General features: G+C 41.1%; 1 protein-coding gene across 1 annotated transcript in view; it reads left to right on the forward strand.

The window, feature by feature from the left end:
- LOC120545852 (serine/threonine-protein phosphatase 2A 55 kDa regulatory subunit B alpha isoform-like) overlaps positions 1-14,548 on the forward strand; it is a 38,784-nt gene that overhangs the window by 22,563 nt on the left and 1,673 nt on the right. The window contains exons 6-13 of the mRNA XM_039780473.1: positions 2,893-2,982; positions 3,286-3,451; positions 4,094-4,206; positions 7,560-7,737; positions 8,454-8,618; positions 12,466-12,635; positions 14,207-14,298; positions 14,471-14,494. Of these exons, the coding sequence (XP_039636407.1) occupies positions 2,893-2,982; positions 3,286-3,451; positions 4,094-4,206; positions 7,560-7,737; positions 8,454-8,618; positions 12,466-12,635; positions 14,207-14,298; positions 14,471-14,494 (998 nt within the window). The remainder of the gene's footprint in view (positions 1-2,892; positions 2,983-3,285; positions 3,452-4,093; positions 4,207-7,559; positions 7,738-8,453; positions 8,619-12,465; positions 12,636-14,206; positions 14,299-14,470; positions 14,495-14,548) is intronic.

Raw genomic sequence — 14,548 nt, forward strand, 5'->3', positions numbered from 1 at the left:
TTACAAGTGGCAAACTCATGAACTCGCCGTTTTCTTTGTCTAAAATATTCACTAACCTTAAACGTGTTTTCGTTGTTCCCGATCATTTACATGCTTAGCTAAATAAACGATATGTATTTAGCTAGACAACCAAGGAGATTTAATCATTATGTTGTGCTACTAGCTAGCTAGGGCTAGCAGTTAGCCTGCAGTTTCGTGAACAGAGCTCATCCATGGCTTTATCTCTCATCCATGTTACAAGCTTTACAGCATACAGCCCTCAGATGGATCATAAGAGAGAACCAAGGCGATGTAATCACTATGTCTGTAGTAACGTTTTGTAAGCATGATCTTAATACAGCCATGCTAGCTACCCCTGATGTTAGCAACTAGCTAGCTAGCCGATAGCCCCGCCAGTTTGGGAAACACTAATGACACATCCACGTAACAGGCTTTACAACATACATACATCCCTCAGATGTATCATAACTTCATAAGATAATACCATGGACGTATTAATAGAACACGTGAATTACAACCATTAGCTATATCCATTATTACAGCTAGCTACATGAACTCGGGAGAACAGTCGTGAGCGGGCGTGCGCAGTCCCGTGGGTCTGCTCGTGTCCATTATGCACGTTCATCATTCCGAATTTAATAATTCTGTTTTCGCTTCTAGTGAATGTTAAAAATGTTAAAAACGTGACGTTTTAAACAAGGACCCTTTCAGTGTTCGGGCTGGTAGGTTGATATACCCCGAAACAAATTATCCGCTGAAATATAGAAGTTTCTTTCGCCATGCAATGTCTATGTGAAAAGTCTTTCTGGGCCATGGGGTGCAGTACCACCGTTATCCGCTAAGCCCATGGTGGCTTTTAGAAATGGCGCTCTTCCTGGGGGCTTGGCCAAGACCAGTCGGGATCACTTTAATGGCTGTGTCCCAATTGTTCTTGCCAGTAACCAACTCGGGTACTCTAGCTATATAATTCAATGTGAGTACACCAATGTTGAAATTACATAAAATGCCTGTCTCTTGTAGCCGTGATAAATTAGCCTGAAGCTAATGCTTAGCTACCTGTTCAGGAGGAAATTGGCCAACTCAGCGTCCTTTTGGGCTCTAAGCTGTCTCCATCTTTCAAATACATCTCCAATATTTACCCGGGGTTTGTTAAGTCTCTGGTCACGCAACTGTTAGGAACATGCTGTGTTTTTAGGTCAGGGAAGAATCTATTTCCGTTGACCCCATTTGTTTGTTTGCTGCTTTCATGGCTGTACTAACGTAACAGCTGTACGTTACGTTTTTTACAGGTATATCTGGCAACCCGGCCTGGCTGTCAAACTGGGCAGTTGATAACGACACACAGGCCAAAACACAGAAACAACAAAAATTACGTCACGGAACGGAAATTTCAGAAGGAGAAAATACTGGCATTAGCATTGTTTTCAGAAAAGATAGTATTTCAACATAGCATGTTTCCTTAATATCTAATGAGGCATTTGTCATTTTTGGATTTATTATAGTAAATATATTACATATTGGACTTTTAATGAGAAATAAAATGCTGTCTACAGTTTGTCTGACTGTTCCTGCTCTTCGTCATTGGCATTAATTAATCTGCACGGAGGAGTAGGAGGGAGAGAGAGGGAGAGAGAATTGATTGTGTGGTGGACCGCCACAAATATATCACTGTATGGGAAGCACTGATTTCCCCTTCTGTCTCAATGCAAGGGAACCAGTAGACCTTGCACAATGCTACACCGCTATTGGGGTGCTGTGAGTGGTGGTGTTGCTGAATAAATAACATTGATTTACACAACTATTTATGAGGGTGTCCAAACACTTGCACAATTGTGGTTTAGTGCACATATTTTTTGAAAATAAATTAAAAACAACATTCATATCACACATCTATTTAGCAACCGTTGAAAATGGGGGCAAGGTTGCGCAACTTTTGCTACATTGAACGCGTAACGTACGCGGACTGTTAGCGGAGCGTATGCGCCGCGAAATGTATGTTTTAACTGGCTACGCGCCAACACGGCGTAGGATTGTGTGATACACAGGGGAGACGGAGAGTTTTTGCTTTGGGATTGTTGTTTCTTCAACTCCCTTTCCCCACCCAAACGCTTCCCATGGGTGTAGAATATGACCCTTCCCTACAACTTCCAGCCTGTTAGTCTGTCACCAGGGTTTAGAGAATGCTGCTGGGCCTGTCTGTCTCAGGAAGTTTAACCCCCACGAATCCTGACGGCCCATTATATAATACTGTGAGTCCAACGCTGTCCGCATGAGGTCTTAAATGTAAACCACGTCATCTGCTTCATCTGGGGACGTAACCCGACCTCAGGCGGCCGTGTCACAACAACACGCAGAGGGGACAGAGAACACACATATATACACATATACACACACACACACACACACAACACTACATACACACAACATACATACATACACACACACACACACACATACACATACATATATACACATACAATACACATACACACATACAACACACACACAACACACAACAAAACAAACAAAACACAAAAAAAAAAAAAAAAAAGAGAAACAAAAAAATTACAAAATAATAAAGAAAAGAAAAAAAAAAAAAGAGAGAAAAAAAAAAAAGGAAAGGAGAGAAAAAAAAAAAAGAAAAAAAAGAAAAAAATGTGTGTGTGGTAAGGAAAGGAATAAAAAGAAAGAAAAAGAAAGGAAAGAAGGAAAGTAAGAATAAAAAAAAGGAGTAGAATGAGAGAAGGTAGAAGAAATAAAAAGAAAAAGTGAAAAAAAGAAAGAAGGAAGAAAAAAAACGAAAATATACAAGAAAAAAGAAATAAAAAGAGCAGAACGACAAATAAAGAAAAAATAAAAACAAAAACATAAAAAAATTGGTATTGAGGACAGATATCCACAGTTGAATTTAACCACACAGGGGAGCTGCTAGCTACTGGAGACAAGGGTGGACGTGTAGTCATTTTCCAGCAGGAAATCGAGGTACAGCTGCAAGTTTGCTCCTGTGGAGTTTTATTCCCACACACAATCCATTTCAGAAAAGGTCATTCCCTGAAGTAAATTTCTCAAAGCTTAAAAAACTGAATTCTGTAAGCAAACACGCAAGGAGTACACTGTGCTTTACGTCCAAAAGTAGCCTTCACTTATTTAAAAGATGGATATGTCTTTTTGGAATGAAAGTTATCACATATAGAACAAAAATGGCCATAGCTAGCTTGTTCTTGTCTAACATCTGCTCTTTTCATCTTCATCTCTTCATGTGATATTTTGCCCGGCTCCCGGCAGAATAAGAATCTGCCTCAGTTCCGGAGTGAATACAATGTTTACAGCACTTTCCAGAGCCATGAGCCAGAGTTTGACTACTTGAAGAGTTTGGAAATAGAAGAGAAGATCAACAAGATTCGCTGGCTTCCCCAGAAGAATGCCGCTCAGTTCCTGTTGTCAACTAACGGTAAGTTAGTTTTTTATAAATCAAGCGCATACCCAGATATTTATTTAACAGCAATCTGTGGTGACTTTAATTTGAAATGCAAATGGGTGACATTAAAACCATCTTCAACAGAGAAACTAAACATGGCTTTTCACACTTATACCTATTGTCACAATAGTGATTTCCTCTGCTGCAGAATCCCCAATTTTCCTCACTTTTCTTGGACCATATTAACATGTATGAAGGCATTTTTCATATCATAAAAAAATCATAAATGACAGATAGCACTGCACAGAAAGTTATTACACGTAACTGTTTGTGTGTGACAGCGGCTTATGGGCAGATCAAACAGCTTAGTACTATCTGTGGCTGTAGCCCAGCGTCTTAAAGACCTTTTTTAGTGCTTATTAAAAAAAAAATGCAAAGAATGCACTAATAAACTTCAAACTCTTAATTATGTTCTCAGATATATGCAAACTTGGATAAAAAAAATCACACTCTGAAAGGTTCCTTTTTTAATCACACTTTTTATTTGAAACCTCTGAAATGTAACCAAGGTATGAGCAACAGATCCATGTTGTTTGACCTCTCCAGTGTCTGCTAAGACTGTTCCATTGTCCATGATGTTATTGTTATTAACATAATTCTTTTGCTTTTTGTCAGATAAGACAATCAAGTTGTGGAAAATCAGTGAACGAGACAAGAGGCCAGAGGGCTATAATCTCAAAGAGGAGGATGGACGCTACAAAGACCCCAACACTATCACGTCACTGCGGGTCAGTCCCTGAATTTAAACACCATCTGACTGGTATATTAAGATGTGGGATTACTCTGACAGACCAAGGTTTCTACAAGGGCTGCACGATCAAGCTAATCACAATCGCGATGTCACTCTGTGCGATTACGTAACTGCAAAAATTGCGCGCTTTGAGTAAACAAAAAGGTGTGCGTGACACTCTGTGTGCACTTCACGTCTCCACGTTGTAACACCCTTCGCTTTACCAACACTATTTACAACCGATGAAGCCAACGTGTCTTAAGGTGTTTGGTGTTCTCTGGTAACTCCTTTTACATCGTCTTTGCGGTCTCTTTCTGTCTTTTCTCATACAGCCGCTACGCTTAGTAGTGGTGTCAACAATAATCGATTCGGCAATGCATCGCAATGCGGGGCATGCACGATTCAGCATCGATGCGGCAAAGTGCCATAATCGATTATGTCACTGTTTATTTTCTGGCCTTGAGTGGACAATAAAGTTGAAGTTTCAATTACTTCTGTATCAAAGATACAGGAGAGTGATAATACACACATAGCAGCCAATAAAATCTGTTTTTCAATATCTGACTGCTTGTATTGCCTCATGACTGATGAAAAATTTGCCTTGTGCCTTGTGTGCAGTAGAATTTTGATGCATCGTAGAATCGAATCGTTACCTGGTGAATCGTAATCGAATTGTGAGGGTAGTGCCAATGCACACCCATAACGCTTAGTCAGACGCCGCTCACAGACGCTCGCTCTCCTCGCTTCACCACTCAGGCTCTGACATCACTCACTCGCCTGACGTTCTCGCTCTGACTAATGCCTGATTTATGGTTCTGTGTTGACTCTATGTTGAATCTGCCTTAAGCGCGCCCCTCGCATCAAATGCCCACAAAAGGTAACCAGTGACCAGTGTCAGTCTGTTGAGGCAGCAGCGCGTGTGTTCAGAGCATGCAGACTGTAAGAAGAGGTTGTACAAAATATATTTAACGTAATAACTAGTTATTATATTGCACCCATCTTGAATGTCATCGTCTATAAGGGCATACAAAATGTATGCATTTAATAAGAATTTACATTTTTATTTCATTTTGCACATTTTTGCGAATGTATTTGTTCTTATGCTCATTGTATGTTCAAGTTAAAAAAAATCCACTCCAAAATTTTAGTATCTTATTTTCCCGCATTTTCCTTGATAATCTAGTAAATAAAACTCATGATACTGTTAAATCGCAATTGTAATCGCAGCATCGTACATCGCCATCACAATATGACTTTTTCTCCAAATCGTGCAGCCCTAGTTTCTACCCACAACTAAAATAATCTCTACACATGTATTTCATACCTGATATATTGAGAAAGCATTGCTGCCCAGCTTAGTAGGTTTGCTTTGTGGGGTAATGCAGACTGCTCAGATCTCCTGCCCTATGGTTATTACATTAAAACAATACATATGGTTATACTGATGGTTACGGTAGATGGAATGTATTCAAATGTATCAATCAATTCTCGCTGATAGCACCGGTTTGTAGGTTGAACATGGGTGAAACTATGCTGGCTGTTAGCTGAGGTCACCACATTATATATTCAAAGAATTATATCAGAGTTTTTCTGCCCTAACAGGAACGGGTGTGACAAAACTGAGTCATCTAACCGGACTAGCTAAATCTTTATGCCACACAGTCCTGAGATGTCTAATTGGCCCAAATAATGGACAACACACCTTTTTGTGGGTGTAACATAGGTGTGTGGTGGCTTCAACTGTGGGTACTGTTTACCTATCAACGTGAATCTACACCGGTTAATAGCTTTGTATGATGTACAAGATATAAATGGTTGTGCTTCTTAACTTGGAGGAGAAGCTAATACTCTTATGTTAAATGTTCAATCTGAATACCATGTAATTCCAAATCAGACAAACTTGGATGCAAATATTAAACATGGGTGTGTTACGAGTCAGGGAGGGCTACCGGTTTGGCTCGGCAGCTGCTCCTCCTTATGGACTCCTGTCAGAATCCTGCACCTTCTGGGTGTGAATAGTTGAGGCATTCAGCCAAAACGCTTACATTTTACACTTCCATGTAGGCACACAATAATTTTGGTTTTAATTGGGGATAGGCCGATTATCGGGCAGATTTTTTGGCATTTTGCAGATAATCTGTATCGGCATTTTATTTGCCTGATAACCGATAAAGTTAATTATTGTGTGCTACTTTGGCTCCGTTGCAACTCTGTGTCTGTCCCTCTGCTTTAGGGTGCGGATCGGGCCGCATTTTTCTGTCCGAGCCCGGTCCGCGTCCGACAGAGCAGAAACCGAGCCCGGCCCTAGCCCGACAGGCGTTAAGATATTTATGTCCGAGCCCGACCCGTGCCCGACACAGTTAAATAATTGTTTTTTTTTCTCATACTAATGACACATTTACGTTTGTTTGTGTGGAAAGCCCGCTTTTATTAAGCAACTGTAGGAAGGCATTCGGAAATGTCAACAGATGTGCGCATCAGCGCACACGGGGCAACAAGCGCAGGTTAACACAGGCACCTACATAATAAGCTTTTTAAAATTAAAATGTTCAATGCCTTATCGCGCTGATGTGACCGAGCCCGATCCAAATATCATTTCTAAATATCTGCCCGAACCCGGCCTGTTCGGGTATCCATCCTCTACTCAGCTTCGGTTTCACTCACCACAGAGTCTGACTTAATGTCCCGCCCACAACACTATCTCACTCTTTTACTGTGTATTATGTTGGAAGTTTAATATGTGTTAAATAATTGCTTAAAGCATTTAAACAAGTTTAGTGTTGGAGTATGTAACATTCCAAAATCTTAATTTTGACTTGGAAGATTTTCATTTTCTCTGTAAATGCATATCTGTTCCAAAAATCTGTTATCGGTTTCACTAACTACTAATAATCTGTATCGGCCTTGAAAGAACAGTATCTGTCGATCCCTAGTTTTAATAAAGGCATTTTTCACTTTTGAAAGATTTTTTTTTTCACTGACTCTGCACCCAATAGGTGCAGCACAGACATCTGTTATTCTCTTATGCCCTGTTTAGACTGCTGTATTGATTTATAAATAAGCAAATCAGACTCTCATTAGATGGGACAATCTGATCTAAAATTCATCCTGTATGGGGATGGTGTTAGTGCTTCCTTTTTCATCGAGCCAATTCAATAAATGGTATACTGGAATGGTGTACCCAATGCATGGTATACCAGAGCTTGGTATACCCAATGGCTACATGCTCTGTTAGTAAAAGTCCACAAAGAGCTTTGTGACGGACTAGAAATGTGCAAAAAGGATCTTTCAGAGCTTCAAAATGAATTCCTGTCTTTATGAGTTTCAGATTATGTTCCGTTTGTTTGTCAGGTACCGGTTTTAATACCCATGGACCTCATGGTGGAAGCCAGTCCACGGAGGGTGTTTGCCAACGCTCACACCTACCATATCAACTCTATCTCAGTCAACAGTGACGACGAGACGTACCTGTCTGCAGATGACCTCCGCATCAACCTCTGGCACCTCGAGATCACCGACCGCAGCTTCAGTATCCTTAAATACATGCCCTCTCATCTCAATATGAGATTATCTAATGGCAACATCAGTGTCAGCTGGAAGCAAACATGTTTTTCATACAGCCTGATTTAGGTTTGAGACTCAGATATTTGATTTATATATAAAATAAACATCTGTCTATTATGTTTAATAATGTTTTCTTAGTGTTAGTTACGTTAGTGGACAATAGGGTTGGGGCGTTCAACAGTGTGCAGCTGCCGCTGTGGGGAAAAACACAGATGGTGTATTTACTTGAAACTAGTAAGCCTTGTGGTGCATTCAAAGTGATTGGGAAAATACCCTTTTCCCATTCAGTGTTTTTTTGTTTAACAGCAATTTACTGGTGAAGTAAGTTATTACATTTTTAACAAATCATTCAATTTTGACCACATGGCATTAGCAATAAACAAGCCGTTCTTTAATGTTGCTGACATGTTGTTGTTTTTGTTTTTTTAAGTATCACTTTAGGCACCAGTACCATTTTTAAAAGTATCGTTTTAGCACTGGTACCAGAAAAAAACCAAACGATACACAACCCTAGTGGACATTGTCACCCAACTTGACACTTGATAGAATTTTTCAGAGCAAGATTTAGGAAATATCTTTGTGCTACTAAAATGCACTGTACACCTTATCATTGTACTTCAACCGTGCGAGTCGTCTTGCTAATCCCTGGAAAGGTTTATTCCTTAACCCTGTGCGCTTCAGATATTGTTGACATTAAACCGGCCAACATGGAGGAGCTAACGGAGGTGATCACAGCAGCCGAGTTCCACCCTCATCAGTGTAACACCTTTGTCTACAGCAGCAGCAAAGGAACCCTCCGTCTGTGTGACATGAGGGCATCAGCACTGTGTGACAAGCACTCCAAATGTGAGTACTTACGCTAAGGTCACTTTCAATCCCCATTCTTCGACAGGTGGCTTACGTACTGGCTTCGTTAAGCTAAGCCTCCTGATTGTCATTGAACTACATTTTATCTCGTACTATATCTTTGGAGAATAGAGATGTTTTTCCCATTTATAAACAATTGAGGATGCACACACTGCAGTGAGGTAGAAAAGCCATTGCCACAATGTAATGATTGTTTATATATGAACAGTATGACCAGTATTCAGCCATGGAACCCTGGGGTGCCTTGAGGAAGGGCCAAGGGTGCGGCAAGATTGATTGTATCATTGTTCAGTTATTGTTTCTTTTTTTTAAAACAATTTTAACTTTTCATCACATTTTAAAACCGCGGCAACACTCGCATTAACAATGTTTTATGTAACATTTTTGAACCTATCAAAGCGAAAGTAAAAGGGCAATAAATATATACTGTAATGCCGCAGCTAAAGCCATGACAATTAACAGTTGCTGGTTGTTATCACATCATGCTTTCCGGCCCGGGAGTTTTTCAGGAGCTCAGCAGTCAGAAAATAAGTGACTAGCGATCAGCTTGACTGAATCTGAATTGATAGCTCATTCATCCACCAATCTGACAAGACAACACACTGATGACCTATGTTAAATGATATAACTATATTATTATGATATAAATGATCGGATTCTGCACTTCTGCTTTTCACTTTGACACCAAATCCTTCGCCTCATCGTCCTGTTGATCTCCTCACGTTATGAGTGAAATCTGACTCCTGCTGCTCTGCGCTGCTGCTATACGGAGCAGAGCAGATACATTCACATGGGTGCTAATATGCAGAAATGAACTAATTTAATTTCTATTTACAAAAGCATAGTCTCGCATTGCCAGACCTTCTTCCACACCACTGCGGATGAGGGTCTGGCTAGTCCACACAGCATTCCAGGATGGGAGAAAATCGTGCCGTTCTTTAAACCAATCACAATCATCTTGGGCGGCGCTAAGCGCCGGACGGAGCAACGGTGCCACTGCAAAATAGCCTCGGGAAGGAACTTTTGGTGGAACATGTGTACGCTCAACGGCTGTGTTAAGTCGTGCAACAGAAAACTCTGATTGGACAGTCTAGCTAGCTGTCTGGATTTACCCTGCAGAGCTCTGAGGAGCAGTTAACCATAGTCCTCATAAATCCAACACAAAGAAAGCGAAAGGTGACTGACCTCCGGCCGAAATGAGGGCCATCCGGCGGAATTTCCAAACATCGTTGATATATACTAACAAAAGTATAACTACAGTCGAGGCGGTAGGCAAGAAATGTAATCCGTGTATGCCCTAACACTGGTAACACCGACTACTACCGCGGCAAGCTAAGTGTGATGTGGCTCTCTCATTCCTGGTGTTCATGAAAACAAGACATGAAAGCGCCGGTCTGTGGAGTCTGGCCTGCAGCTTGGGCCTCCTCTCTCCCAACATTATCATCAGGCTCACATGTCCCAAAAAATGCCTGCAACCTTTTTTTTTTTTTTGCTTTGTTTGCCATTGTACTCCTCAACTATAATAAATAGGACTGAACGGGCTCAACTCACGTAGATACTTAGAAAGCTTTGAAGGCTGGATGCTGGATCCTAAAAGTGAATAATCATAAATAAAGCTACTAGGACAGCACTCCAATTTGATTTGTTTATTGCTACACCTCAACTTAAAGCTGATTTTATTTTGAAGAAAATGAAACAAATGAGCATATTTAATTGTATTCATTGTTTATATTTAAGTTAAATATTTATCTTTAAATCTGCAGAGCAGCTGTTGGCTTTTATTGTGAGTGATTGAGAATGGGACTATTATTGACCTATCGTAATATTAGGGCAGGGCGATATGGCCGAAAAATAAAATCCCCGATTTAAAAAAACAAATAAAGAAAATCTGATTTAAGATTTAAATTGATTTTAAGTAGGGGGAGAAAAAAATCGATCTGCAGATGACAAAGAAATTGTTCAAAACAAGTTTTAACTTTCACATTTTGTTTTGACTCATACACACACGCATACACACAGGGCTATATATTCACAACAACAAAACGGATGCGTGAGATAAAGCTGCTGAGATAAACACATACAGGTAATTCACTTCTCGTTCCTCGCTAAAAGTTAAAATCATTTTAACGTTATTTCGCAACCTTGACCCTATTTTCACCTGTTGCTGAGTAATGTACGTTAACATCCCATGGTCTCTTGAATGTAGCATACATGTAGCAAGCTCCTTCATAGTAACTAGCAGTAAAAACAAACGTCGAAGAGGAGGTCCGTGCTACAGAGCGGCGATTGCTAGTTGTTTAAGCCGCTACAGACCTCCGTCACAGCTCGGTCATATCAGCGGCATTTAGTAGATGTGTTGAGCTGCAAAAGAGGGCTGAGCCCGTTCGGAGCTACGGGAGCCCAGAGGGGAGCGTCGGCGGATGTTAAGGAGAAAATCGATTTTCATTTAAACAAATGGACGTTAACTACACATTCAAGTTAATTGATAAAATCGATTTATCGCCCAGCCCTACATAATATAACGTAGTACATTTTCTAAAACCAATAAGCATATGTGTACATATATGCATGTTATATTGGGGTTGGGTGGCTCAGCGTTTCCTTTGAATGAGTACCGTGGTCTAAAAAAAGTTTGGGAACCACTGAACTAGACTGCACAACGCTACACAAAGAGGAATGAACTGTGTGTCCCAGACATCAACAAGTAGTAGTAGTAGTAGTAGTAGTGAATCAGTATTATTTATCAGCCACACAAATTATCCTGGGGATCATGAGCATTTTCCACCCTTTCCTTTTTGTGATGCTGTTTATGGCATACAAACCCTTCTCATGTGGGTCTTCTCAGCGCTCCGTGGTTTGTTTTAACCCCCCTGCATGCACGCTAGAGGATGGATACCCGACCTGAGCCCGACGGCGCCGGCCGGGTTCGGACAGATATTTAGAAATGTTCGTGTTCGGGTCAGGCTCACTCGCATCAGCGCGGTAAGGCATTTTTAATTAAAAAAAGCTTATTATGTAGTTAGCCAACTGCACGCCTGTGTTAACATGCGCTTGTTGCCCCGTGTGCGCTCATCTGTTGACATTTCCGAATGCCTTCCTACAGTTGCTTAATAAAAGCGGGCTTTCCACACAAACAAACGCACATGTGTCATTGGTATGAGGGAAAAAAATTAATGAAAAATCGGGCTCGGGTCGGGTTCGGTTACTGCTCTGTCGGACGCGGGCCGGCCTCGGACAGAAAAATGCGTCCCGATCGGCACTCTAATGCACGTACATCTTATGGCGTGTACCCACTGCTAGTAGCAGCTCGACTCGCCATTTTCCATTGCGGATTTAGTACCGCCTCATGCGTGAGGCGAGCGTTGCTGGTCGTCATAGCGCCGCCGCAGAAAACTGCCGTGATCTAACACGACACACACACAGAACGTCGAAGGTGTGTTGTTTTTGACAGCCAGAAGACAAATTTTCTTTCAAAAGAAGCTGGAGGCAGCAAAAAAAAAACACTGCTGGCTAAACTTTTAAACGGGTTTGTGTGTAGTGACTATTCTCTCCGACCAATCAGTAATCTGCAAGTTTTAACGTCACCTTTTGGTATCTCCTCAGCTCGCTTGGAACCTCGACGGAGGTGATACTAAAAAAACTTTACCTGTTAGCTAGTACCAGGTACTTTTCTTTTTCAGAATGGGAAAAACAACAAAGTCGAGCAGGTACCATGTAATGGAGAAACACCATTTCTCTAATGTCACTCAGAAACCTGCCAATGCTGCAGTCAGACTATATTTCATCTTACTTATGTGTGTATCGTCTTCCTGCTTTTCTTGTCCAGTGTTTGAGGAGCCAGAAGACCCCAGTAATCGCTCCTTCTTCTCTGAGATCATATCCTCAATCTCAGATGTCAAGTTTAGCCACAATGGCCGCTACATGATGACCAGAGACTACTTGTCTGTAAAGATTTGGGATCTGAACATGGAGAACAGGCCTGTGGAGACCTATCAGGTAAGACTGACAATGGGTCCGGTTTGTTGCAATGCAAGTGTAAACAGGTTATGAGCGTCTTATCATTAGCACTGAATGGACACCGTTTGGAGGGCCTGTTGCTGCAGACCCCACTAAGTCTACAGCAGTAGGCAAAGTCCAACACTGACCCAGACCCCGATCACTCTAACTTTTAAGAGTCACTTGTTAATAGGGGTGGTACGGTTCACAAAACCCACGGTTCGGTTCGTATCGCGGTTTTAGGGTCATGGTTTTCGGTTCTGTACGGTTCTTATTTTTCTTTTAATCTTGACACTCCGTAAATAGTATACTTACCATATTGAATGCATGTTGCACAATGCTTGCACACAGTGGCAGTTCTATCTATTGTTTTATTTCCGCTGTCATCACAGGTAACATGAAATCCAAAATGTTCCCACACACCAGACTATATACGACGCTGGCGCATCCTCCAACTCCGGACAGCCTTCCTTATCTCTCCCACTCGCCATTTCTACACGTGACGTGACCTGCAGCACTCCACGCTCCACTTGAGGAGCGGCCTACTTATTGCTTAAAATGTTTTCAGAAGCACGTTTCGGTGAACTATTTTCGTAAAATACGAGATCGTATTCAGAACGAGACGCCATTAGAGTCTGTTTTGAAATTCGGGAGCAGCAAGACCCACGTGACTCGTTCGTCCAATCAGCTGCCATGTGTTGCGTTCGTCACGCTCCTCCCCCTCGTCATTTCCAGTAAGTGTTTTAACATGGGTGTTGAAAGTGGGCACTACGGCAGTAAGTGGTTAGTGCACATTAACAGTGTACTGACGAATCGTGCAACGTACACACGCTCCGAACCGAGACAAGCGGACTGAACGGTTTCGGATGTTTTTTCATGAACCGTGCCACCCCTACTTGTTAGTGATATTGTAATATCAACAGCATTAGGTAATTTACTTTGTACTGCACAGCAAATGTTTTTACCACACTGTTAAAGATGTCCGCTTCATGCATCACACCACTCAACAGAATTTCACCTCTCTAAATTCACTTGGCCTTGCAGGCTTAGCATTTTCATTACAGGGAAAGACTGTTGTTTAACCTAGTGTCTGACTAAAGTTAACATTGTTCAAAAGTCAGATCATGCATTGTTTTCTTAAAGTCTTAACACTAATTACACTACTGTAGTATTTATTGGTAGTTATTTTATATTGTCCATGTGATGTTTACACACCGTAAATGGAACACTAAATAACATGTTATTCTCATTTCAAATTTAAATCAATAGCCAATGTGCATTAGTTCTTAATGGGTGTAGTGTGCTTAAAGAAGAAAAAAGAAAAGCTCTTTTTCTCAACAGTGGCCACACCTTTTTTTGAATCTTGCCTTGTAATTCCACATAGTGGCCACTTGGCGTCACCATGAATGTGGTGTTGCTGTGCAGTGCACTGGCGTTTGAACAGAAAGATTGTTTCCATTGTGATAAGCTTCTAGATTATACGAAGACCACGTTGATGACTTGTGTGTACGATGCTTACAGTGGGTGTGAGTCTTAAGGTAGCCCTTCTTCCCGGCCTCTGATTGTTCTAGGTTCATGAGTACCTGAGGAGCAAGCTGTGCTCGCTGTACGAGAATGACTGCATCTTTGATAAGTTTGAATGCTGCTGGAATGGCAATGACAGGTGAGGACATGCAGACAAAATAACACCTCCATGGTATTTATTTATTTATACTAATGTTGCCTGCAAATGAGGGCAAAGCTCTTTTAGCCTTGCAATGTGTTGGTAATTTTGAATAAGTTACTTTAAATTAATTTTATTATCTGCTACATACCGATGGGGCATTTACAATAAGCCTAGTACTGACTTTTACTTATAAATCTTCAAAAAAAATTTTTAATTTTTCTTTGTGTTAAGAATATCATACCCCCGG

This window comes from Perca fluviatilis, chromosome 17, assembly GCF_010015445.1.
Source record: "Perca fluviatilis chromosome 17, GENO_Pfluv_1.0, whole genome shotgun sequence".
In the NCBI taxonomy this organism is placed as follows: Eukaryota; Metazoa; Chordata; class Actinopteri; order Perciformes; family Percidae; genus Perca; species Perca fluviatilis.